A 26,732-nucleotide genomic window follows, 5' to 3' on the forward strand; every position below is an offset into this window, starting at 1 on the left:
GAGATTTATGAATGTCTACCTTCACATTCTCTCATTCTAAAACAGAAAAGATGATAACATTGTCTCCCAACTCAGCCCCAGGGAGCCTCACTTTCTCTCATCTTCCCAGCTGCTGGACTTCCCTCTGGGACTAGACTGAGCTGTCACGGGCCCCAGGGCTGAGGAACTGGCGTTCTCAGTGGGTCCTGTCATGTTCCCTGGGGAAGGCAGGTCCAGGGGAGCGCCGGGAGGGTGAAGACAGTACAAAGACAGATGCACTTTATTGATAAGGCAACAGCATTACGCCGAGCTGCGGCAGAGACCCTCTCCGGCCAAGGCCACACTGGGGCCGGGGTGTGATTCACATTGAGACACAGGCTGAGGTGTCCCTTCTCCTCCTCCTGATGGGTCAGTGGGGTGACAACCCAGGGAAGCAAGGCAGGGATCTGGGATCTGGACATGCTCTGTCTAAAACCCAGGGCTTCCCCCAGGGATGAGGTCAGCCACAAGGGGCATGGGACATGGAGTCTGAGCTCAAGCATGATGTAGTGAAAACAGCACTGGACCCTAAGTCCAAAGTCTGGGTCCAGTCCTGGGGCTGCTTTGAACTAGTTACACGAGCTTGGGTGAGTCACACCTTCTCAGCGTCAGTTTTCTTTAACAAGGGGATTGAACTGGGTCAGAGATTTTCAAGCCCTTTCTACCACTGACTTGACAACTGGACCAATGTGTTCTGCAGCTAAAATCAAATCCCAGGGGTCTCTCCCTAATTTGTAAAATAACAACAACAGTAATTAACGTGTAGAATTTTCACAACGTAGGTCATCACCCATAAATACCGCTTCATCAGTGGCGCCTACTACCCGCTATATTAGAATGTGGTACCAAATGGAGTCTGAAGACACCCCCATCTAACAGACATCACACTGAGTCTAAGGACGGTTCCGCAATAGGGACGGTGGCTGTCAGATGAAGAAACACTGGCCAGCAGACACTGGCGGCTGTCGTGGAGGTAAGCTGGTTTGCTGCCGGGGTCTTCAGGGAACAGCGGACGCAGGCAGAGGGGCATCCTGCTGACACCACCTCCTCCTGGCTGAGAAAGCAAGCGCGGCTGAACTCCCCAAACTTGAGTATGATCTGAAGGACCCTCTGTCGATCCTGGAGGAGCCCTCTCTGCTCTGCTCTGGCATGCCTGTCACCCATGCCCCAGAGAAGCCCAACCGGGTACACGGGCTGTGAGTGCCCACCTGCTGAGCTGCTCTGCATACGGGGAGTTTGAGGTTCGGTGGCCCTACCCCGCCCTGCCTCACAGGTCCCTTTTGACGTCAGGGTGGGGGGTGGGAATAAGGAAGTACCCCGCCCGACTCCCCCCCAGTGCTCTCACTGACCAGCCACCAGGCCAACCCGCTGTCCCCCCACCCAGGGTGCTGAAGCACTGCCTTCGGGGGACAGCAGTGTTAGAAGCAGAACTAGGTGGGCAGGGAGGGCTTGGGCTTTTGGGGGTCTGGAAATTCCTCTCCCCCATCCCACCCTGCCAGGTGGGAAAGATGAGGCCCCGCTGGTAAGCAGAGCAGCACCTGCTTCTCCAGGCTGCTGGGGGGCTCAGACAGTGGGATGGCCTCTGGGTCACCACGCTTGGCCATCCCAGGATCAGGCCCCTTCAGCGCCCTTGGCCGCTGCGCGAGGGCCCTGGAGCCTGCGGCCGGTTCTCTCTCTTGGCGGGGGGAGGTAAGGCACTGGCAGGGTGAGGATGAGGATGGTGCCCACGATTCTCTGAAGCCTGGGGCCATTCAGTCCTGCCATGTGGATTGATGGAGGGAGAGCCCCCGCCTCGGCCAACCCCTCAGCTCCAGGCTGAGGAGCTGTGGGCTTGGCGGCAGGACGGGTGTGGCCTCCATCGACTACTCTTACGTTCAGGCTGGGTTTGCCTGTCCCCTCACTGCCTGGGCCCTGCTCTCTTCCCTCCTTGGCCTCTCAGCACACGGGTTCTGGGCCAGTGGCCCCCGCCGTGGGGAGAAAGCCCATCTTACCACAGCTACTTCCGGAGGAGAATGTTACCATGGCGATGGGAAGAAGGTGGGCACCGTGGGGTTAGGCAAATGCCCTTTGGCCAGCAGAGGTGGATGAGGGGAGGCTGTGACTTTAGTCACCTTGGTTTTGGTCTTCCTTGGCAGTGAGTGTCCTGGGCAGGCCAGGGTAGGAAGGCAGAGGGAGAAGGCCCCATCGTGGCACACTGCCCAGGACAGAGCGGCAGCAGGATGAGGTGTGGGTCACGGGTCAGTGTTTATCGTGGGTGGGGCGAAGGAAGGGTGATCCCACCAGGCTCTGGGCGTGTGGGCCTGGAGCTGGGTAGAGGTGAGGATATCTCTGTCCCTGAGGAATGGCTGCGTCTCTCCCGCCTGCCTGTCCCCTCGGCACCAGCCAGCCGCCACTTCTGTAGTGTGGGGGGGGTATCCCCTGGCACGGGCCCACCTTCAGCCTCTGCCCTCTGCCCCCATTCAAGATTCTTTGTCAAATAAAGAGCAATTCCTCATGACTGAGGTCTCGAGGCACTGGGGGCAGCCCGTGGCCTGCAGGTAAGGGGGACCTGGTGTTAGGTTGGGCAGCAGGGAGGATGGGCTGGGCAGGGAGGGGAAGTGGGAGAGGAGGGGCTGAACTCCAGAAGGAGTGGGGAGAGCTGGGCAGCCTCCGGCCCCAGAGAGGCAGCCCCGCCCAGGCGCCAGGGCAGGCTGCCCTCCTCAGGAGATCTCGCTGCCAAACACCTCGAGCACGAGGGGCGTGAGCTTCATGCTGCACTCGGGCTGGAAGGAGAGGCAGCGATACTGCTTGGAGTGTTCCTCGTTCAGGCTACGCAGGTCCGCTAGCTTCTGGATCATCTTGGCGTAGAGCAGGTGGCTGCCTGGGGGTGGGTGGCAGCAGCGGATGTAGGTCTGCAGCGTGTTGGACAGGCGGTCCTGGATGGCCTCGACCAGCGCAGCGTCCTGCACCCCAGGACGGTCTGTGGGCAGACGGGCGGGCGAGGAGCTCTGAGCCACAGCTGCCTCACCGTTCGGCCTCCCCCCGCCCACACAGACAGACCCCCAGCCTCAGCATCCTCCCAGGTCACTCCTGGACGGCTGCTGACCTGTGACACCACAGTCCTCCCCAGCCCCTCGGCCACTTCCCGTGGCATTTAGGATCAAGTCTCAGGTCCGTCTGCGGGCCATCTGGGCCTGTCCCCACCTATTCTCTCTCCTTCTGTCTCTGTGCTCCATCTTTCATCAGGACCCCGATGAGCCATGCTCTCTGCACTCCAGCCTTCACATTTGTCTTCCTTCTGCCCAGAACTCAGCTCCCTTACCTTTGCCTGACTCTGCTGACCCTTCAGGTAACAGCTTAAAGGACGTTCCTCAAGAAGGCGATCCCTGATGACCCCGTACCTCCATGCCCCAGACGACATCAGGTTCCCACTTTCTGCTATACCCTCTGTAGCATCATGTATCGTGTACTTCTTTATTTTTAAAATAAAGTATTTGTTTCATGTCTCTTTCTACACTTCCTGGGAGAGAAGTCTGTGTCCTCGTTGCCGCTGAGTCCCTATGCCCAGCATAGTGCCTGGTTCCTGCCCGAAGCCCAGTAAATCATTGCTGAGTGAATGAATGAATGAATGAATGAATGAGTGAATGCTCACTGGCCAGGAGGAGGGGCCCCCAGCCCAGGAAAGCATCCCTGGAGAAAGGCCACTGGCTTGTTCTCTGAACACAGTCCCAGTGGAGGCCTCATCAGGAATCCAGCATCCCCAGAACCACAAGACCTCCCTCCTCGGCTTCTCTCCCTCTTCCCACCCCAAACAGGCAGAAGAGCTCAAGGATCACAGCACCCTGCCTCCAAAATCAGGCAGCTAAACTGTCTGTCGGGCCAGCAGAACCTCTTATCAGGCCCCAGGCTTTTGTGCCCCATCCCCAGGGGACCTCAAGTGTCAGCAGAGGTCAGTCCAGTTCACACAAGAGCAGAGCTTGAGTACTGTCTGTAGCCTGAGACGCCCCACCTATTTGGTTCCTCAGAATTCCACCCATGAATCACCAATGGTCTTGCTAGGGCAAGGCCAAGGGTAGTGAGGGAACCGTCAACATACACGCAGCACACCGGCTGGGCGGACCCAGCAAAGTGGGTGGTTCCCTGTTGGTCTCTCCTTGTGCTCACTTCTCCCTCCAATCCTCCCTGCTGGCCCCCAGCGGGACTTCCTCCTTCCTGCTCCCCACACTGCTAGGTACCTGGGGAGACAATGCAGATGGCCATGAGCAGCACGTGTTCCTCCTCGTGCAAGTTCAGCTTCTTCAGCCCCACCTGGAACTTGATGAGGGGCTCGATCAGTTCCAGGCTGTGTCCGGCTATGAGAGAGAACGGCCAGCTGCTGTGGGCACCCACCCCACCCCGCCTCCGGCCTGACACTCACCCTTCTCTCCCTGGTGCTGCCGCACTCCCTCTGATGTGCCTGGTGGGGCCCATGACCCCGGGAGGGGTGCAGCCGGGGCAGGAGGAGGCAGAGCCCAGCCGCACCTTTGGTTACATCACTGACTTGGTACTTGTAGTCCGGGCTGCCGCAGGTCCAGGACATGTCGTCCATGGTGAAGGACTGGTTGGAACGCAGCATGATGACCTCAATGGCACTCGACTTCAGCAGCACGATCTGGTCCTCAGGGGTGAGGTCTCTGCCAGGGAGGGGGCGGCGGGGGAGAGGTCAGGTTACTGGTTCATGAGAACCAGTGCAGTGCTCTGACAGGTATACACCTGCCAGGTGACCAGCATGTGCCCTGGGTCCTCCCTCGAGGAGCTTGCAGCCTGGTTGGAAAGAACGAGGCTGTTTCTTGAGGGAGAACGACTTGAGAACAACTCAAAGCTGTGACCAAATGCCAACTGATGGAGCTCAGCTACTAAGACACGGAAAACCCAGCGACTTTCCAGGGTCTCCAAGGTCGGAGCAGCCATGGCTCTTCTAGGGTTAGGAAGATAGAGCCTGGAGAAGCTCCCAGGGCTATGGCATGAATATGGTCGTCTGCAAAAGCATGGCCAGAGCCATCCCCAGTGGCTCCCATGCTTTCTTTCCCTCTCCCTCTTCCTGCCCTTCGGTCCTTCCCGTAGTGAAGTCAACTCTGTCTCCAGGACATCTCTGGACTCCCACTCCCACTGGGCTGCTCTGATTCAGAGCTCCAGCATCTTTTTCAGTTGCCTCTTACTGGACTCCTGGAGTCAAGTCTCTCGTTCACCTTTCTTACTACTGCTACAGGGACGTGTCACTCCTGCGCTCAGAAATCCCCACTGACTATCAAATGCCCCAGGATCAAGCCCATACGCCGTCACTTGGCTCCAACCTGTCTTTCCAGCCCCCGTTCCCATCACAGACTCCACCAACCCTCCATTCTAACAACATCGGACTACTCCACATTCAGATGCTAGGCATTCTCATGCCACCATGCCTTTGAACATGGGACAGCTCCAGCTTAGAGCGCCCATCTTCTGCTCCACCCCACCTTTCTGGTCCTGAATCCAGTGAGGTCTCCATTGGATCCCTCCACCCTTCGATTCTCTTCATAGAATTAGAGCCGTTCCTTTCCGACCTGCTGCATGTTGCCTGTAATCCTAGTTTGCCCTTTCCACTTCTTTGCCTCTGTCCTTCAGATACTTGTCTCTGGCTCTTCATCGTAAGCTACCTGAGGGCCAGCACCAGCTCTTAATGACTTTAGTGTTGCCCTCACACCGTTCATTGAGCCCTGAGCATGAGGAGAGGGTCAACAGCTATGTGTTGATGGGTCAAGAGGCTCATGAATAGTTCCACTGTTCTGAGTCACGAGCTGGGCTTGTCTGAACAATGACAAGGAAAAGGCAGGACGCACAGATCAAATTGCTTCCTCTTTTTCCTCCCTTTCTCTTTCTGTGGATTTCCTCCTGGATATCCTGTCGATGGGCTGTCATCCCCTGTGGCTGCACTTTGGAAAGTAAAAAGGTGGGAAACGGATATTAACTGATGAGAGTCCTGTATCAACAGGTGATGTATGAGGAGGCGTAAAAGGGCTTGCGTGATTAGATGACCGCCAAAGGGCCTGCACTGAAGGAAAATCACAAAGTGCTAGGGTTGGAAGGCCCCACTTAGAGGCTATGTGGTCCAATTCCTTCCTCAGCGTTTCTGATAGACGGCTCTCACACAGCCTCTGCAGGACTCCCCCAGTGCCAGGGAGCTTCTGGCCTCTGGATACAGCCATGAGGTGCTTGGTTTTTGGGTTAATAACCTCTTCTATTGGGCTCTAAGCCACGTGATCACACACTCATCCATTGCTTGTAGTTCTGTCCTCTCAAGGAACACAGAACCAGACTTCTCCATTAGCCGTGGGACATCCCTTTAACCATCTAAGGAAAGCCACCATGTCCCTCCTTGCCTTTTCTCTGGAATAAACAGCCCTGATGCCATGGCATCTAGATGTCTCATCAACCTTGTCACCCTTTTCTGGGTGCTCAATCCACATTGAAAGAATAAAAACTAACACCACCCTCATTTGGGTTTTAATTGATTATACGAGTAAAACAAGTTCATTATCAAATCTTTGGAAAATACAGTCTCCCAGCCACCTATTTTTGGGCACTTTGGTTGCTTCTAAGTTTTGCTGTTATAAGGAATTCCATGAGGAACATCTTTGTATATAACCTTTTGTTCAATGGCCCACTCAAAATGGATGGCCAGAAGTGAACAAACATCCCATGGGTACCTGGCTAGAGAGATTTCAGCGGGATCACTGCCTGCTGTGATCCAGACATACTACTTCTATGAAAGCAAACCTAGAATGACCTCAAATTACCACCCACAGCCTGGAAATACAGGGACTTTCTAAGTGCAGCTCACAGCCAGAACTGGAAATGGTAGTGGGTGGCGGTAGCGGTGGAGATAAAGGGGAACTCAGTAAGAGACCTCGTTCCTGCTGTGATGGGCACCAGCTCCGGCTCTGGGCCTCCTCCCTGGACCTGAGTAATATTTACACCCTGATCAGTTTCCACACCTGTGGCCACTTCTGGGCACCTGTGAGGTGCTCTGGGGATGTCTCGTCTTCCCCACCCCCCTAGGCAGGGTCCAGCCTCTCCCCATCTGCCTTCCCTCAGTACCTCTTGGCGCCCTTATCTCTTCACCGCGGCTATCCATATGTCTATCTCTTCCATCAGACGCTGTACCTCTGGAGGCCAGGGACTGTGTCCTAGTCACCTTTTATCCCTCACAGTTTATGTAATAAGCAAGCTGATTGTTGGACAGATGAATAAGTGAATATAGAGGAAAGGGCATAGGAGGAGGGAAGCACTATGACCCCAGGCCTGTGACCCAGGAAGGAGCCCCTGGGGATGGAAATGGCAGTGAGGTTGAAGGCATTTAGCCCTCTGGGGCTGGGGCCTGGTCCCTCATGCGCCCCTCTGGGCAGTGAAACCTGTGGTCCTTGGTTCTCGGATCCAAGACGGTGCCTGGCCATGGAGTCTCTGCCCCTGACACCACTTCCTCCATGCATTTCTTTTGCAGGGCTGAAGGAGGGGGATTTGTGGGGTGCAGACCGAGAGGCTGAGGGAGAAGAGGTGGGAGCCAGGGGCAGGGCCAAGGCCACACCACAGGGCAGTCCACACCCAGCACAGCCCATCCAGTCCCGCCCACACTGGAATCTTGTCCTGTACTCTCCCCTCCACTCACCCACACAGACGTCTCATCCTGCCCTCCCCACACCCTCCACCCCCGCCTCCAGGCAGCAAGATCAAAGCCACCAGGGACGCAGCCACTGTTCTCTCACTTCTTGGAAAAACAGAACCTCTAAGTGCAGGAACCGGCAGAACCAGAGAACTGTTGGGCTGGCCCCGCCTGGGTCCTGTGGAAGCCTGGGCTCTGGCCCCCGTCAGGTGCAGCATCAGCTCCACCCATTCCCAGGGGGCATCCACGTAAAAGGCCCCACAGAGCTCTTGCTGAAGCCTGCTCCATTTCTGTTGGAAAACATCCCACTTTGGGTCTTCTCAAGACATGCTGAAGCCAGAAAAGTTAACCCGAGTGTGTTTAGGATCGATTTAATTGATTTTGCCTCCATAGCTGGGCGGCTCCAATACCTGCTCATATATACCTCACTTCGGCCAGGACTGCAGGGCTAGACCAGGGAACTCTGGAGAATGAGGCTTGAAAGGGAAGGAAGGCGGTAGACTTCAGCTCATCCTTGGGGAGAGGAATTGAGGGGCAGGTGGTGCTATTTTGTGCGAGGGTATATGTGGCGAAGGGAAGGGATGGGGGCCAAGAGAAAAACTGGGGCTCAGGTCACTTAGTGGAGGGGGCTGCGTTGGGGTAATCCGGTTAAATGGGTCACTTTCTTTTTAGGACAGTTTTCCCCCGTGGGCAATCCTAGCCACCAAACCTTAGCATCTGGACAGGGCTTCGGGTGCCCTCTGGTCCAGCTCCCCACTGGGCAAGGTTTGGGGACTGCGTAGGTGAGGGCTGCTCCTCCTGGAATTAGGACGAGAGCCACCCGCCACAGTGTATCCGTCAACACCTTGAAGTGTTTTTTCTCTAGCTGTTTGCACAAAACAAGACTTTGGGAACACATGCAGTTTGCAAACAGTAAAGAGAAGAGTAGGGGAGGGAGCTGGAACTTGTACTAAGCGCAATGTTGCCATCAGTTCCAAGGAAAGACTCTGGAGGGTAAATCCCAGGCCCAGTGCGATGCTGACCTCACAGGTGACACCCGTTCTGCCTGCAGAGTGGCCTTTATTCTTTTTGATGTAACCAAAACGTGCAATACAGTAAGCGTGTCTCAACACCATTTGATGGTTTCTCTCCTTTATAATTTTCACATTAATTCCAGGAAAGAACATTGGTGAATCCCTGCTATTTGAATTGGTGTGAAGCATAAAATAACACAGAGCAGGTTGTCTCAGGACAGAAACAAACTGGGATGCGCTGGGTTTAGCTGTGTGAATTACCATCATTTAGCTGGCAATGCAGCAATTTAGACAGTAGCTGATGGCTTCCCTACGCACCAGAGATTCACCAAACCATAAACGGCACCTTGTGTTAGCTTCCATCCAGAGCTGGCCAACGTCCAGTCATTTTCCATCTCCCAGTATTCTAGCGCTGAATCCAAGCATCAGTATTGAGGGAGCATTCTACCCCTTCTGCTAGAGCTGCAACTATTGCTACTACTTGAAATGATGAGAGTATTGCTCGATATTAATTAATTTTCTTTTTTTTTTTTTTGGTCACGCCATGTGGCACGCGGGATCTTAGTTCCCCCACCAGGGATTCCGCCTGCAGTGGAAGGTGGATCCTTAACCACTGGACCGCCAGGGAAGTTTATTCACTTATTTCTTGACCACAATGTATATCTCTTTGGTGACAGTGTTCTAAATGAACTTTTAGAAAGAATGAAGCTATTGATATACACAAATATAGATATAACTGCCTCCCAGCATATCTAGCAAAAGCGTCAACTTTTATGTACTTTTAAGAATAGTTAACACTGTATGACCATTTAAATATAAGTATTATAGATAGCATTATTACCAAAACAATAGAACATTTGAATGAATGAATGAAATTTGTATGAATGAATCCATAAGGGAGGGTCTTTACTCCAGTAGAGCTCCTTATACTTACCTACTTTGGCAAAAAAGATCTCAGTATGATTAGCCTTGAGTGAAGGGTAAATTGGGTGAAAGATGCCCAGGTTATATGTACAAGTGCGTCTCCCTCTAGGATTCCTAAATTACATCACTAGCCCAACCCTTTTTCCTCTCTATCACTTCATCCTGGTTTCAGAATTGGGTGTGCAGGATTACTGTAGGCTTAATTGAAAAGGATAATATGAGGAATAGATCCAAGGCAGCTGGAGTGGACACAGCAGTGAACTAAGAGTTCTTAACCCGGCTCTGACACGTGGGCTCCAACACTAGAAATCCTGGTGTTGGCCATTGGACCTCACTGGGTTCCTGTTCCATCACATAGAAAGTATAAGGGATGGATGGCTCTCCAGTGCTGGCCTGCCGAGTAATGCTGGATGGGCTGCACTTCTTAAATACAGATTCCTGGGCCTTGCCCAGAGATTCTGACTCAGGAGGTCTGGGGTGGGGCCTGAGGCTGTATCTTGGGAAGCAGTAGATTGGTAATTTCCGAGCCTTCTTCAGGCTCAGTCTAGGATTCTGACTCTGTTCCCTGGATGTCCCAGAAGCTCCTTACCTGAACCCTGGGATCATCTTGGCAAAGCCAATGACCTTCTGGATACTGTAACTGACCAGGTCAGCCAGGTGCGGCAGCATGGAGAGCTGGGACAGGTCCAGGGTCACAGAAGAGTCATCAGAGTCTTCTTCACTCAGATCCAGGCTGGAGAAGCCGGTTGGCTCCATCGTATCTGGGGAAGGATGAGGGAGAAGGAACTACTTGAGCCAGGCTTCTGCAAGGCCCCGCGAGGCCCTCCTACACCCTGGCAGCAGGGCCAGCTGGGAATCCCACAGTCATCATCTCTCTCCAAGGTCACTTCAGCCCAGGCTTCCCCCTAGGGTTCTCTGTGTCTTCCTTCAGCAGAGTGGGGCAGGAAAATCAAATATCAGAGACACTCTGAGATAAGAGACCTTCTTTAAGATGTGAGTTTACATGTTGTTCCTAATGATCTCAAATCAAAGATGCATTTGGGGGCTTCCCTGGTGGCGAAGTGGTTGAGAGTCTGCCTGCCGATGCAGGGGACACGGGTTCGTGCCCCGGTCTGGGAAGATCCCACATGCCGCCGAGCGGCTGGGCCCGTGAGCCATGGCTACTGAGCCTGCGCGTCCAGAGCCTGTGCTCCGCAACGGGAGAGGCCACAGCAGTGAGAGGCCCGCGTATCGCAAAAAAAAAAAAAAAAAGATGTATTTGGAACCAATAAACTTGTGGAAAACAATGTTCAACCTCACTAGTGATCAAAGAATGGCCAAGAAGAACATCTACCTTTCACCTCTAAACTAGAAGCAAGTACGTTTATATGTTGACACCAGTGTTTGTAAAGATGCAGGGAATTAGGCAATCCTTGTGCAGCTCTGGGGTATAAAGGAGGCGTACATTTGTGCAACTAATCTAGAAAGCTATCTGACCGTGATGGCCAAAAGCCTACAATTATGTACACTCTATGAACAGTAATCCTACTTCCATGAATTCAACATAAGGAAAAATTCAGAATAAGTGCAAATATTTAGCCACAAGCATACTGTTATCTTAATGAAGAGCTGGGAAAAAAAATCTAGATATCCAGTGATGGGGGTTTGGATATGTTATGTACATTACACCCCAGAATACTATGCAGCCTTTAAAAATTATATTCTGGGTGTGTACTGAATGGTATGAAGATATGACAATATACTATCAAGAGAAAGAAGCAAGTTACCCGACTGCGTATAGCACAATTCCATTTCTGAACACATATATGTGTTAAAAACTGCGAAAAGATACATTATCTTTGGGTGGTAGGATTAAAGATTATATATAAATAAATAAATAAAATAAAAAAATAAAATAAAAAATATATATTTTTACATATATATAAAAAATATATATTATATATTTTATATTTAATATATTTTATATATATTATATATATTTATATATTTATATATAATATATATTATATTATATATATATTATATATATTTATATATTTATATATAATATATATTATATATATATAATATATATATAATATATATAATATATTATATATAATATATATAATATATATATATAATATATATATATAATATATATTATATATATATAATATATATATATAATATATATTTTATATATTTATATATATATTTTATATATTTATATATACATATTTTTATATATATTTTATATTTTTTAAAATATATTTATATATTTATATATATATAAAATATATATATTATATATTTAATAATATATATTTATACATATATAAATAAATAAAATAAAAATATATATATAAAAAAATTGGGAAAAGATACATTATCTTTGGGTGGTAGGATTAAAGATTATATATAATATATATAATATACATAATTTAGTTTATATTTTCTGAATGTCTACAATGAACACATATTACTTTTATATAATAATTTTTTTAAAGTTAAAAATGTTAACTAGTTTGAATTTTTCAATAAATATATGCTACACTGAACATACCAAGGGGGGTTGGTAAACACCTCAAATTAATTAACCTATGATAAGAAATCAAAACTTCTAAATAATATTAAATTATTATGAAAAGTTGAAGTACAGACCAATGTATAGCATGCAGATTGGCCCTCTTTTTTTTTTTTTTTTCCTCCCGGCTGTGCCGCAAGGCTCGTGGGATCTTTGCTTTCCGACCGGGGATTGAACCCGTGCCCTCGGCAGTGAAAGTGTCGAGTCCTAACCACTGGACCACCAGGGAAGTCCCCAGATTGACCCTCATTGATAAAAATGAATATACCATAGAGTAAAAAGAGCAGGAAAGTGGGTAGAGAAAATTACCACAGGGGAGGGGTTACTACAAGGTTAACTACAAGGTGAGGGGCTCAGAGGATCAGTTATCTGTGCAGTGGTCCATGCAGGTGAGTAGACACACGGCCAACTCCACTGTTATCTCTGTCTAGTTGACACAGGGAGCCCTCCCACCTCCTCTGGATCTGGGCACAGATCTATCAATGAGTCTGGAAGTACCATATCTGAGGATTCTAGTTCCCCAGAGGGGAGGGGGCTTTTCCATCCCTGCCTTTCTACAGGCCCCAACCAGAGGGCAGCTGGGTTGGGTGAGAGGTAGAAGGATGAAGGGAAGGGCAGGGGGAGGATGAGGCAGGAAGATGAAGAGAAATGTAGGAAAGGACTATAAGAGGAAAGCAAGGGTGAGCTGGAAGAGACAGGTCCTCCAAGGCCTTAGGGGCCCCCCAGGGCTTGAGAGGAAGGCGGGCTGTAGTGGGACCCACATCTTCTCCTTCCATGCTGAATTCCACCTTCCAAAGACTCAGGCTCTGGTGACTGTAGTTAACAACACTGTTTGTTATATTTGAAAGTTGCTAAGAGAGTACATCTTAAAAGTTATCACAGGGGGGAAAGCATCTTTGTCACTATGTGAGGTTAACTAAACTTACTGTGGCAATCATTTTGCAATATATACATATATCACATCATTATGTTATATACCTTAAACTAATACAATGCTATATGTCAATTATATCTCAATAAAACTGGAGAAAACAAAACCCCAAATGAAACAAACAAAAAACCCCCAAGGGCCCGCGTCAAAGTACCATTTAAAGGAATCGGGTCACTCCCAGGGAGGGAGCCAGGGGCCGAAGCCTGGCTTAGAGGAAAGAACAGAGGCTCTGCAGGCAGACCCTGCCCACCAGACCCCTGTTTGGCCCCTTCCTCAGAGTCCTCCACGTGGGCCCTCAGGAAAGCCCCGCCTCTTCTCTAAAAAAGGTTTTTCTCTGAGGACGTTGCCTGGCACACAGTGTGTAAGTGCTGTCCTTCCAGCTGCGGCCAAGGACAGGTGGGCTGGGGAAGCTCTGGGCTCTCTGGGAGGGGGCGTGCAGTCCCACTTACCTGGAGAGGAGGTGTAGCGATCTGAGCAGGCGGAGGATGAGTTTCCAGAGAAGCTGGGCGTCTGTATGAACCAAGGCCCTGAGGGATGGTTCCCTTCATTCTCACCCTCTCGAACCGGAGGCTGGAGGGAAAGGTGGAGCGTCAGAGGCCCACACTTGGAGGTCACCTTCCTACCCCAGGCCTGATCTCTGACAGGAGGGGGAGTCCTCCCCAGTGTCAGAAGGCCAGCCTCCATCCCTTCCCAGGTTCTGTGCCCAGATGCCTCTTGGCCCTCCGTCCCCCTCCAAGCCCGGGCTCTGCTGGTGGCTCGTGCTGTACCCGGAACTGGCTGAAGTCGGCGTAGGTGGGGTCATAGGTCTTGTGGTGGGCGTCCAGCAGGATGGCGATGATGCGCTGCTGCTCGTCGGACAGCTTCGGCCGCAGGCTGTCCTTCAAGGCCTCCTCTTCCTTCCTCTTGAGGATCATCTCCCGCTTCTGCTGCACCTCTTCATCAGTCAGGATGACTGTGGGGCGGGAAGGGGGGAGTCAGGAGGGCTCCCCTGCAGCGCCTCCAAGGAATCTTCCTCCAGGTAAAGGCACGAGATGGAAGGGGCTGTGCCTCACACTTGGAGCTCACCGGGCCGTCCGGCCACGGGGACCCCAAGCCCACAATACGAATGGAAGATTGCGTGTTCTATGTTGAAAAGGCAGACGCGTGAGAGAGGAGGAGATAGAGGATTGGGGAGATGGGATGCCTGGGCGTTGTTAGGGAGCCTGGGATCTCAATAACAAGGTGTCTGACTCTGCACAGACTGAGCTCTCCAGGCTTTTGTTTGCTTGTTTCTAAAATGAGAAGTTTGCACCATATGATCTCTTCTAAGTCCCTGTTTTGTTCCTTCCTCCCTAAGGCATGCGTATGTGGGGATCCTACCTCAAAGGACCGACTGCTTTGAGACCTGAATGCAGGCCTACCACAGAGCAGACGCTCACTAAACGTTTGTTCTTGTAGCTTCTACCCCGTCCCTGTATTTCCTGATCCTGAGGGAGACACTGTGGGGAGGGAGGGTGCACAGTCACGGCGATAGAGGCTAGGAGGTGCTGAGAAGACGTCACACGGCCTTCCCCACATCCAAGTTGCCATGTTGGTGATCTACTATGACCAACGTAGAAAGACTGCCTCTTTGGTTGGGCCCAAACAACGCCTGCCTCAGCCAATCCAGTCTTGGAATGACTGCCCAGGGAAGTTTTCGGGTCCTCTGGAAGTCCTCAAGCGTAGCAGCTCACAGCTCTAATCTGGGAAGCTCTCTCCAGCAACTGGCCAGTGTATCCCACCTCGGGGATCCCCTGCCCCCTGCAGGCTGTGCTGGGGCAGCTGCCGGGAGGGCGGGGCTGGGAGCAGGGGTGCTGCACAGCAGCCGGGCACACAGACCTCCTGGCTGGGGCTTGCAGAGCGCTGACGGCAGGAGTGGGCGCTGGGGCCCTCGGCCTGCAGCTGCTTGCTCTGTGCTGGTCTTACCAGGGCATCTGCCCACAGAACTGAGAGTTTCACAAGAGCAGGAAAAGGAACCAGAACCCCAGAGTGGGTGGGTGCCCGGCTTCGAGAAAGGCCTATTGGCCTAGGCCCCTTGGGTGGGGGAAAGACGAGAGAAGTTGGCGGGGGCGGGGAGGGAGAGCCGGTCCGGGGTGGGAGTGGGCACAGCAGGAAAGGGAAGCCTGCTACGAAAGATGGCCTGTTTCTTCCAGAGATGAGACAAACTATAGCAAGAGGAAGACTGGGGTGGACACCACGCCCAGGTTACTGACTCACCTGCCCGAAGAGCTGCCAGCCCTCCTCCCACAGAGGGTGTCTGCTCAGACCCCAAGAGATCGAGCAGGGTGGGCGAGGGAGCATCCCGTTTAAGGCAGGGTGCGAGGCCCTAGCCTGGGGAAGCTGAGATTAGGTGTCGGGTCTTTCCTGCTCACCTGCGGGGCAGGCGGAGCCGGAGTGAGGGGTGGGGGGCTGGCTCTGTGTGCCCACAGGCATGCCTCTCAGCCCCGACAGGGCTCTGATAACCCCCTGTGATTCTGTGATGTCATTTTCCTGCTCAGAAACTTTTTCTGGATCCTTCCTGCTTACCATGCCCCAACTGAAGTCAAGATTCTCCGTGATTCCCCTCCTCCCTAACTTTCCAACCTCATTTCCCGGTGCCACTGGACACAGCTTCTGCTCTAGTCACGTTGGGACTGCTGACCTGTGAACATGACCTGCCACTGCATTTCTCCTTGTGCTGGTTGCCTGTCCAGCTGGGTCTTCTCTCCCCAGTAGCCATGCAAGCTCTATTGGTTCTCCAGCGCCCAGTTCACAGCCCTCTCGTACGACGAGAGGCTTTCTTATTACCTCGATCTGCAGTGAGCCGTTTTTCCCACACACACTGGCACCTGATCGTTTTTCACTCTGTTACATTTACGGTTAGTACAGGTCCCCGTAAATACCTTTATAGAGAGAGCCTAAGAAGTTCAAGGTCTCCTTCGCTGGAGCTGCAGGCTACCTAAGGGTGGGGGCCACATCCTACAGTGCCTGTGTCTTCTGCACCAAGGCTAGCCCAGTGAGGCTTCCTCAATAGTCTGACGCACTGGACACCCAACACACCAACACTGGCTGTACCTACTATGTGCCGGTCGTCATCCTGGCTCAGGAAAGAACGGTGCGAAGTATAGCAATGCTGCGCGTTCCCTACCATGTCGGAATGGCGCACGCCGCATGCCAGTCCACCAGATCACTGAGCAAAGCTTACATTTTTAATCTAAATCATTGTGACGGACGTATTTTCAAGACAGAATGCCTTGTGACAGAACACCCGTAACATCATGTAACCTTTGCCTGATGATTCAGAGGCATCATTCTGAATAATTCTTGGACTTTGCAGGGACAAGGTTATGACCTCAGAATTGTACGGGCTGTTTCCCTATATGCACTATATGACTCAGCTGTGATTCTGAGTTCTCGTACTACTTTTCATACCAGTCTAGCCCGCTCGCTTCAGCTATGTGTTGTCTCTTCTTATTTGTGTATCTCTAGAAGTATGCCTTTATCCCCCTTAAGAGTTACTTCTCATCTGTCGGGAGCTGGAAATCCTGGTGATCAAGCTGTATGTAATAAAAAATACTGTTAATAAACATAGAGGTTTGTTTGAATGTACCAGGCACTATTCTAACTGCTTCTATATATTAACTCACATTACTTAGTCCTTATAATAACCCCTAAGGCAGGTACTATTATCCTCGCTTTGCAGATGAGGGAAGTGAGGCCCAGAGAGGCTATAAAACTTGTTCAGAGTCACACAGCAGACAAGTGGTGGAGCTGGTATTTGGGCCTGAGCAGTCTGGCTCTAACCACTACCCCATACTGCCTGTGACTATAATTGGCCATGAATGTTCAGCAGGACCCTGGTCCTCAGCCATGGAGTCCTGACACACAAGGTGTTCCAATCCATCTGAAGAGTATGAAAAAGTAAATAAAGTCGCAAAGCTTGTAAGTGATTTACCTTAAAAGGAAAAAGTGAAGAGATTTGAGGTTAACCTTATGACACTGACTGATCTTCTCCCTCACTTCTAGTGAACAGTGACCACCATCCCACATGCGGTACTAGAGGAAGAAATGCTAAGATCCGCTGGTTTCAAATGAAGGCTGCCAATCCGTGGGCCTCTCTCCAGGCAACATTTTCTGGGGACTAATAAGTCATAATTCTCTCACATGTGCAGATGTTGTTGTGACTTATGAAATAAGTCATTTGTTTAAAGGGACTGTTAATTTCATAGGATTTAAAGAATCATTTTCTCAATGAATTGCTACTAAAAATACCATTATTATCATGTAGGAGGACACTCTGTTTGTTTGTTTGTTTTATTTTTTGTGTTTTTTTGACTAAACAATAGAAATTTATTTCTCACTAGGAGGCACATTTTGAAGTTAAAAGCCACTCAAGTTAAAAGCCCATCGATGGGCTCTCCAGTGAATAAAGGACATGAGCTCTGTACAGGGGTTTTGCGAAATCTGTAGGGCTGCTTAGTTGCTTCCCAGGTCCTTGCTGAGTGTGCAAATGGCTTTGCTCAAGTTAATCCCATGCAAGATATTCCCTGTTCCATAAAGTCTAGAATAGAGTTAGGGAGTCAAGATCTGAAAGCACGAACAAGGTAAAAACATTTCAGTTTGCCACAGGTGGCCTAAGGACAGCATTAGGGAAACAGACATGAAATTTTCCCAAATGAATGACATTGACAATATCAGATTGGGAGATCTTCCTGATAGATAAATCAGTGGGAGACGCAGAGATACAAAGAAGCATAATGGGGAGCTAATATTCAATCATTCAACACATATTTACTGAGTACCTACTATGTGCCAGGGGCTGTGCTCATGCTGGGCAGAAAAGATGTACATGTATAAAAACATTAAACAAGTTCACATGTGCAGGCCAGGTCTACAAGAGGCCAGAGCTCAACTGTGAAATGCCTTGGGCTCCAAGGACATCAAGTCAACCTGGACTCGAAGAGAGACAGAGTGTTTAGCGGGAACAAACTCTCTTCCGCCCGTCTCTTAGGGCCCCAGGCAGTGCCTGGAAATGCACAGTGGAGGCGCTCTGGCCCACTGAGGGGAGTAGGGAGAAAAGGGGAGGGGGGCCGAGGGGCTGTGCTGGGGTGGAGCCCACAGGCTTGACCTTTGGAAACAGGCCTAGATTATTAGCTTTGGAGGCATGATATTTTAATTTCTCTGAATTTGCTCATCTATCACAAAAAATAAAAACGGAAGCATTTACATATTTAGGGATTGTTGTCAGACTTTAACAAGAAAGTACTAGTGCCCGACACTGGTACAGTAAGTGGTCGATAAACATTGGTTCCTACAGGCATCTCCTCAGCTGCTTCTGCCTCCTCTAAGAAACGGCCACCTCCCTGTCCCAAGCAGAAAGGAGCCTGGGTTTGCAGCTCCCTTCAGAGGGAGCCCTGGGGTGCCCTGTGGTTTTACTAATGTTGACACTCAGCTGTCTCTAGGAGGCTAGGCCTTGGGGATGACAGCCAGCCTGGGAGATACATGAGCAGCTCTCCTAGGGGACCTGAGCTGGGGAGCTCCAGGCCCCCCAAAGCTTGGTTAACCTGAGGCAGGAAATAGAGCTCTTCCTGGAGGACCTTCCCTCTGGGGCAGTGGGAAGAAGAAGCCTCATGTTGGCCCAACATTTCTCTTACGAATGGAGCTCTGGGGCCCAGACCCCAAAACGCAGCTCTACCAGCCCATCCCTAACTCAGCACAGCTCCCTGCACTAGCCCGGCAAGAGTGGTGGGCACAGGGCTGCCCTGGGCATAGAGCAGGAGGGGGGCACGGGGCTCCGTCCGAGGGACTGAGGCTGAGATCAGGTTGGCTGAGGCACAAAGCTGACCGGGGGCTGGGGGTGGGCACCCACTTCTGGATCGCTGGCCCCCCACCACGTGGTGTTCCTGGGGTGGAAGCACCCTGAAACACTCAAGGCCTGCTCATCACGGTGGGTGCAGTGCTCTCCACGGGGACCAGGAGGGATCCAGGAGGGACAAAGAGCTGGATTCTAGTTCCAGCATGCCTTCTGACTCCAATCCTGGTGTTAATAGTTTTGCCTTTCTGGGTCTCAGGTGATTTCTAAGTGTGCTCCCTGTTCTAAGCGGATGGAGCATCTCTTTTCTCCTGAGACAAAGGAGGGGCACTTCCGGGACATCAGTGAGGCTGGCCCTGACCAGAACTCCTGCAGCAGAGCCTTACTGAGTTCCAGGTGTAACTCTGGGCCATTCTTGGTTGGCTGGAGCCTTAGAACCATGGCCCCCTGCCCTGTGGAGGCTGTGTGCTCAGAGGGGGCAGGGGCAGGGGTGGCGCACACTGCTTCCTGTTTACGTCCAGCCTGGCACCTTGAACAGAGCAGGCTGCACTAAGCCAGCGTGTGAGAAGCTCCACGAGGCACCCAGGCCTTGAGCCTCCATGACTCCAGGATAAACAGGAGTTGGGCGGGGCAGGGGACCCGGGCTAGGAGTGATCAGCGTGCCCAGGCCTGCATGCTCCCATGGGGGCGAGGAGGAACGATGCCCTGGAAGCTTCTTCCAGGGCTGCTGGCGTTGGCTGGGGAGCTGGTATCGGGAGTGAGGGGCCATGGCTCACCAGAAGGGAGCCTGTCAAAGCCCGAGGAGGCCTCACTGGGACCACCACTTGGCCTCTGTTTCCCAAAAACAGAGCATTTTTTCCCATCAAGGAAGAAATTTCCCATCCCCTCAGCCCTGTCCTGTGGCTTTTTCCTTGTTCCAGACACGTCTCCCCTGTACCTAACGTCTCCAATGCCCACCCCCCGCCCCCCAGAATTGGCCCCATGGCCAGGAGGGCCTCCAGGGGTGGCTGTATCTGAATGTCCCTCCTGAGACTCCTCAGGCCCATAGCTTAGCAGGGCACGGCCCCCATCCCAGGCCCTGGAAGGGATCAGGGTACAGTTCACAGACGGGGGTGAGCAAAAGGCACAGAGCAGGGAGTAGTGTGCCGAGGGCCCCCATGACCAGGCCAGCCCAGTGCCCTTGCTTCCAGCCCAGGGGAGGGCCTGGCCAGCCCTTCCCAGGGTCTACTGAATTCAATGGTTACTCTGCTTACCAAGTAACTGGCACTAGAGCTCAGATGCAAAGTCCAGGGGTTATTTTTAGTTTAGCTTAGTTTTGTTTTGTTTTGGTCACGCCACACAGCATGTGGGATCTTAGTTCCCGACCAAGGATCCAACCCGCGCCCCCTGAGTTGGAAGCACGGAGTCTTAACCACTGGACCGCCAGAGAAGTCCCTAAGGGTTGTTTTTTTTTTTTGCGGTACGCGGGCCTCTCACTGTTGTGGCCTCTTCCGTTGCGGAGCACAGGCTCTGAGGCTCTGGACGCGCAGGCTCAGCAGCCATGGCTCACAGGCCCAGCCGCTCCACGGCGTGTGGGATCTTCCCGGACCGGGGCACGAACCCGTGTCCCCTGCATCGGCAGGCGGACTCCCAACCACTGCGCCACCAGGGAAGCCCCCCAAGGGTTGCTTTTAACAGTGGGTCAGAACCTGTTAACCTGCCACATTGGTCCTCTTCTGCAATGCCAGTGCTGGGCAGGAAGTCCTAGAGGATCGATCCTCTTTTTCAATCTGGACCTAGAGGGTCCTCCTAGAGTCTAGGGCTTCCCCTTACAGGATCTTTCCACCTAGTCCTGGACACCAGCCCTCGGATCTGCTCACTGGGCCAGAGTGGCTGGAAGGCTAGGGTGGGGCAGAACCCCCATGACAGCCAGGCTCTGAATGTTTCTCCTCTCCATCACTCCTGCCCCTCCCCACTCACAGCAGCCCTCTCTCCCAAAGTCCAAAGAACCCTGGGGTCCTTAACCCTCATCCTTTCCCCGAAGGTCCTGGAAAGAGGCTGCTGTAAGAATGGCGATGACGTCTTAGAGGAAGACAAACCTGGGGGGGCTCATGTAGGCAGTGCCCTGCCTGTCCCTCCTCACAGGCCTCGCACAGGACGGGCCCTTCCTGGGCCTCAGGACACACACACACACGCACACACACGCACACACACACATACACGGATCCTAAAAAGGCTGGCAGGACTCCTTGGGCCTTTGATCTTGGAGTTCCAGCCACCCTGCCTGATGCTGCTGGTCCCACTCATGCCCGGACTCCCGACACAGGCCTCAAATGCCGGCAGCTACAGAGGAAGGGCAAGAGGACATTGCTGGCCAAACCTGCATAAACGGCAGCCACCTTCCCCCTGACCGCGCCCTCGCCCCGCCCAGGCCCCGCCCCTGAAACTCACACTCCTTCATCATGCCGATGTCCACACAGCGCTTGAGCCGGCAGGCCTGGCAGTGGCGGCGGTTGTCCTTGGTGATGCGGCAGTCTCCATTGAAGGGACAGGTGAACAGTGCCTTCCGCTTCATGCTCCGTCTGCGGAGAGAGCACAGACCCTCGGCTGGGTCACCTGCTTCCCAGCCCCTCGGCCCTGCCCTGTGGGAGAGTGGCCTGAGAGGGCTGTGATCAGGAGACCTGCCAATGCCCCCCCACCCCCCACCCCGGGGCTCTATGTCTCCCAAGGAGGATGGCGGCCCAGCCCAGTCATTTCCTATTCTGCCCCCATCATTGGTTTTACTTACCTTTACAGTACTCTCCTCCTCCCTTTCTTTCTTTTTTTTTCTCCCTTTCTTTTTATTACACAGGAAATGTGAGTGAATTAGCTAGCAAAAAAAACCATTTTAATACTGAAATCTGTAGAGTTGCCCTCACTGCCTTTAGTGCATTCATGAGAGGCGATGAAGCTGGTCTCAGCTTTATCTCTTTAAGTCTTCTAGAGTCAGAGATCTGTGACTACAGCATCCCCGGTTCAGGGACAGACATGTGCACAGGTGCACAGAGAAGGGAGAAAGGGCCCAAACCATAGCTTCAGACACCCAGACGAGCTGCCCAGCAGGAGAAGCAGCCACAGGAGCAGGTGGGTGCCTCGAGGTTTGGCCTCGGCTTTCGGAAAGGTAGAGGAAGTTAAAGAGTTCTGTAAGAACAGAAAACTACCAAAGAGCTCTTAGCTCTTAGTTGGCACCCCCCGCTCCACCCCACAGCCTATGTAAACGTTTGTGTGTGTGTTTGCACATGTGTGCGTGTGCGTGTGTGTGCGCACAGGCATGCCTGCAAGCCCAAAGGCTCATTTTCCTAATTCCGGCGTTCTCCCCTGCTCCCAGCCACGGCACATGGGACGCTCATGAGGCTGCGTAAAGGACAGCTCCCCAGAGGCTTCTCAGCATCTGTATCCTGGAGGTTCCTCTTACTCTCGCCAGCCCCAGCAAGGGGAGGCCCCGCTTTTTCTGCCCCAGGACAGGTGCCAGGATTTAGCTGGGGGAAGATGGTGGCAGAATCACTTTCTCTGTGAGCAACAGCCTCTTTCAAGGAGCTGTGGAGGTGCCCAAGCCTTAGGAGCCAAGGTCCGGGCTCGACCCTTTCCCTCTCCTGGAGATAAGCTACTGATATCGTCTTCTCCAGTTGCCATATACTAGTTATGTTTTTGCTGAAAAATGACTTATTGTTCACATTCACTGGAACACATATGATTTAGGACAAACACGTTCATCAGTCGACATGGACATACGGGGACCAAACCAACTTGACCCATGGGAGAGGGGAGAAGAGACTAGAGGAACAGGAAGTCATAGGTAGTCAGACTCTAAGACCCTTAGGGCACCCCTCATTTTATGGATAGGACCCCTGAGGTGAAGAGACTTACTTGAGGCGATTTAGCAAAGAGTTGAGGCTCCCAAGTTGGGACCTCAGGAATGTGAGGCTCAGCTTTTAGCTTCCTGGATTGGACATACTGTTTCATACCCAGAAACTCAAGGAGCTCGATGAAGCTGAGCTCACAGGCGAACGGCTTCAGGCAGCTGGCCCTTGAGCACAGCTCAAGGCAAAGGGCACCCAGTGGTCTGGGAAGCAGGTGCTGTTGGCTTTGGACCTCGGCCCTGGTACCCTCCCATCACAACCCTCACACCCAAGGGGTCACCAGCAGACTGGGCAATACGGGGAGGTGGAGGAGTGCTAGCTATTCGGGTGGTTTAGCCCCCAGTCCAGCCCACTGAAGGCCGTGTCCTGCCCCTGCAGTGACTCCTCAGGGAGAGACAGTATCCCAGGCCCTTGCCTATGGAAACAGAAAGCCTTTTTTCCTTGTGCTTCCATACGTTTACCGCAGCTTCCCAGAGGAACAGAAAAACATAGAAGCACCTTGGTTAACCTGAAATGAGATACTGTCATCACCACAGGGCACATCGATCTGTTCCCGGACATGAGATTGGCTCCCCTTTTACTCCCTTCTCTCCTTCCCACCTGTTATACCACAAATGCTCGGGCCCCAGAATGCCCATAATTCTCTAACCCTACTCAAGGACCAGAAGTTTCTAATTAGAGTGAACTCTCATTTCCTTTTTTTTTTTTTTTAAACAACCACACATTTAGCCTGGGGGCTGAGCTGAGGGGCTGCTCTGTCCTCCTACCCACTGTCTTGTCTGGCTCAGAGGTCGCCCTGTTCATTCTCTAGGGCCGCGGGCACCAAGGAGAACACACATCACGGCACCTCTAGACACATGAGCCAAAGCCTCTCACATCCCTGCGCTGGGGGCTGAGAGCTTCCCGAGGCCCCAGGAGGGAGGGGGCCCCAGTGTCCTTTCGAGGCCCATCTCTCCTTCCTCAGGCTCTACGGGGCCTGCCCCTTGCCCCTCACCAGTGCGCACCTCCCCCAACTGCAAATTCGCTTGGAAAAAGATTTTGAAGCTTCACTCTCTTTCTTTTATCTTTCTCATATTGTAAATCTGAAGCCTGACCCAGGCTTCCACACACAGGAGAATGGAAGATAGCTGCTCAGCCCAACCTTGTCTGACAGCAGTGGATTCCAGAGAGGCTGGGGTGGGAACCCAGAGGATGCAGAGCCGGGTTAAGAGAAAATACTGGGGGAGGGGGACCAGTGTCCTTGCTTTCAACCTTATATTAGGAGTATGAAGCCCAACAGGATTGAGATTGAAAGAGGAGGAGGACCAAGACCATGACAAGGAGGGAGAGATGGAGAGAAAGGGGGTGGTGGAAGGGGGAGAGAAGAAAGGAGGGAAGGAGGGAGGGAGGGAGAGACAGGGGGAGAGAGAAAGGGACAGAGACAGAGAGGGAAGGATGGAAGGAAGGAAAGGAGAAAGAGAGGGAGGGAGGGAGGAAGAAAGATGTTAGAAATTCTACTGGCCAGGCTCACAGCAGCGCTCAGACGGGTGGTAAGAACGCAGCCTGTGGTTTTCACCCGTTGCCACACCTTCTCCTGAAGCCCACCAGCCCTGTACTGTGTCTGCACATTATTTGAGCAAAGCGGAAAGCAGCCTATAAACATATGGAGCTCTGAAGTTACTATTACGAAAGCAAACAGTAACAGTGGCTCCTCTACAGACAGGATCAGAGGCAAGTGCTGGACAGTGGCTGGGAAGACGGAGGCTGCACATCACGGACAACGTCGTCATGCTCTGGGTGTGGGGTCAGCCTTTGGGACAGGGAAAGCTCTCTCACCAACTCCAGCAGTCAGACCCAGGCCCTTCCCGGAGCCTGGGCTCTGGGGCCGGCCTTTCTGGCTTGTCTGGCCCAGCATGGCTGTTTGGCAGGACACAGTTTCCCTGGTCTCTGAAGCCCAGTTCTTCCGCGTTCTCCCGCCTTCTAAGGGCACTTGCACGCATGTGGCTGTCAGCTAGCCTCTGCCCACGAGGACTTAGGGCAGCCAGACTGGCCAGGCCTGGCTCTGTGCTTTGTCCTGAAGATCCGTGCCCTGCCCTACCTTCCTCCTAACACTAATGGTCTGGGCGCTGGTTTGGTTTTGAGAAACAGGAGCCTTGGGTTTCCAAGGGAGCCCATTTCCTCAGCAGCGCTCTCAGCCTGGACCCTGTCATTTTCTGGATGGTTGGCAATTATACCCCAGCTCAGGAAGGGGGGGTGGTTAGGGGTGGTGCCACCAGGCTAAATATAGATGCAGTTTCTAGAAAGCCAGGGTGAGAAAGGACATTGACGGATTCCTGCACCAGAGACCAACTCATCAAAACATGAGACAAGCAGCTCACAAAAGCATCGAGCGCCTGGGGCCAGGGTCTCGGGCCTGGGACAGGAGGGTCCTTTTTCAGTAGGTAACCCCTGACAGCAGAGACACACCTTGTAAAACCCAAAACTGGGGCCAAATACTAGCTCTGAGCTTTGTCTCCACTGCAGCTCTAGTGTCACAGAAATCCCAGAGCCCAGCGTGGATGTAGATGTCTTACAGAGCTCCTGATATGAAAGGCCTGCCTGTGTGGTCTGATAATGAGACCCACTGGGCACATCTGTGTGTGGTGACATCAAGGGGTTCTCAGCAGGTGGGTTAAAAAAGAAAAACCAACTTTAAGGGAAGGTAGGTTAGCACTGGTAAAGAGCGCAGGCCTCTTTTGTGGAGGGCAATTTGGCAATACAGGCATACATTGAGACATCGCAGGTTTGGTTCCAGACCCCCGCAATAAAGCCAATATCGCAATAGAGCGTGTCACGCAAATTTTTGGTTTCCCAGTGCATATAAAAGTGATGTTTACACGATATTGTGATCTATTAAGTGTGTAGTAGCATTACATCTACAAAAACAATGAATACACTTTAATTAAAAAATACTTTATCATTAAAAACTGTTAATTATCATCTGACAATGCAGGGTTGCCACAAACCTTCAATTTGTAAAAAAACACAGTATCTGCAAAGGTATGCCTGTATCTACCAATATATAAAGTGCACAGAGCCTTTCACACAGTAAAGCCACTTCCAGGAATTCATCCTGTGGGTAGGGACCTGAGAGTTGGGTTGAGAAGGAGACTTATTTTTCACTTATGTTCCCTTTTGAACTGTCTACATCTTTTTTAAAAAAAACCATTCACAGGCATTACTTAACCAGACAAAAAACAAAAAACCCCACCCTTTATAGCTATTTTAAAAATTTAAATGAAACACAGACTTTGGTTAGATGGATCTGTTTGGGTTTAAACTCTAATGTACAACCTTGCGTAAGTTACTTAATCTCCCCATGCCCATGCCTCAGTTTCCACATCTGTAAAATGGAAACAACCCTACAGAGCGGGTTGCTGTAAGGATTAAATAAAGGAAGCAGAATCTGGTACAAAGTAAGCACTAAATAAAGGGAAAGGAGAGAAGCTGGCAGGGAGGGGCAGTGGGAGCTGAAGGGTGGCTGAAGAAAGCAGTGAGAATCCGAGACCCTGGAAGCAAACAGCACATCTCACACCAATGCCTGGGGTGCCTGGTGTGGGGCTCTGCAGGCAGAGAAACTCAAAACGTACCGTTGCTTCATGTGCTGTTGCACCTGATGTCTAGACCCACAGTCTTTGTGTGAGTTACAGCGAGCAATGTCCAGTTTCTCTGAGCACCAACCAGGTCTCACAGAGTCCTTGACTGACGTGAAGGTCTCTAGAGCCCCCGGACCAGCCCTTCCTTTCTCATACCTGATATTTAACTCCGTTTGGGGACCTTTAATCAGAGACCCTTGCTGACACACAAAGTCACACGTGTTCCAGATTCCACGATAGAGGAGAGGAAAGGACTGTCTGTTCTCAGAAACTCAGACACTACAAAGGGACAGTGATAATAGGTACCACTTATTGAGAGCCTTCT

At 51.7% G+C, this 26,732-nt stretch overlaps 1 protein-coding gene across 6 annotated transcripts in view; it reads right to left on the reverse strand.

Moving 5' to 3' along the window:
• Positions 1 to 236: 236 nt before the first annotated feature.
• The window catches only part of VDR (vitamin D receptor), a 55,861-nt gene continuing 29,365 nt past the window's right edge, over positions 237 to 26,732 (reverse strand). For 5 of the 6 annotated variants that reach the window (XM_033436471.2, XM_033436469.2, XM_033436466.2 and 2 more), the window contains 7 exons: positions 21,346 to 21,476; positions 13,874 to 14,058; positions 13,556 to 13,676; positions 10,199 to 10,370; positions 4,519 to 4,670; positions 4,233 to 4,349; positions 237 to 2,977 (listed from right to left, as the gene is read on the reverse strand). In XM_033436471.2, coding sequence (XP_033292362.1) covers positions 2,718 to 2,977; positions 4,233 to 4,349; positions 4,519 to 4,670; positions 10,199 to 10,370; positions 13,556 to 13,676; positions 13,874 to 14,058; positions 21,346 to 21,476 — 1,138 coding nt within the window. In that variant the 3' untranslated portion in view covers positions 237 to 2,717. The remainder of the gene's footprint in view (positions 2,978 to 4,232; positions 4,350 to 4,518; positions 4,671 to 10,198; positions 10,371 to 13,555; positions 13,677 to 13,873; positions 14,059 to 21,345; positions 21,477 to 26,732) is intronic. The other variant, XR_004485589.2, reaches the window with a different exon arrangement.

This window comes from Orcinus orca, chromosome 11 (genome assembly GCF_937001465.1).
Source record: "Orcinus orca chromosome 11, mOrcOrc1.1, whole genome shotgun sequence".
NCBI lineage: Eukaryota > Metazoa > Chordata > Mammalia > Artiodactyla > Delphinidae > Orcinus > Orcinus orca.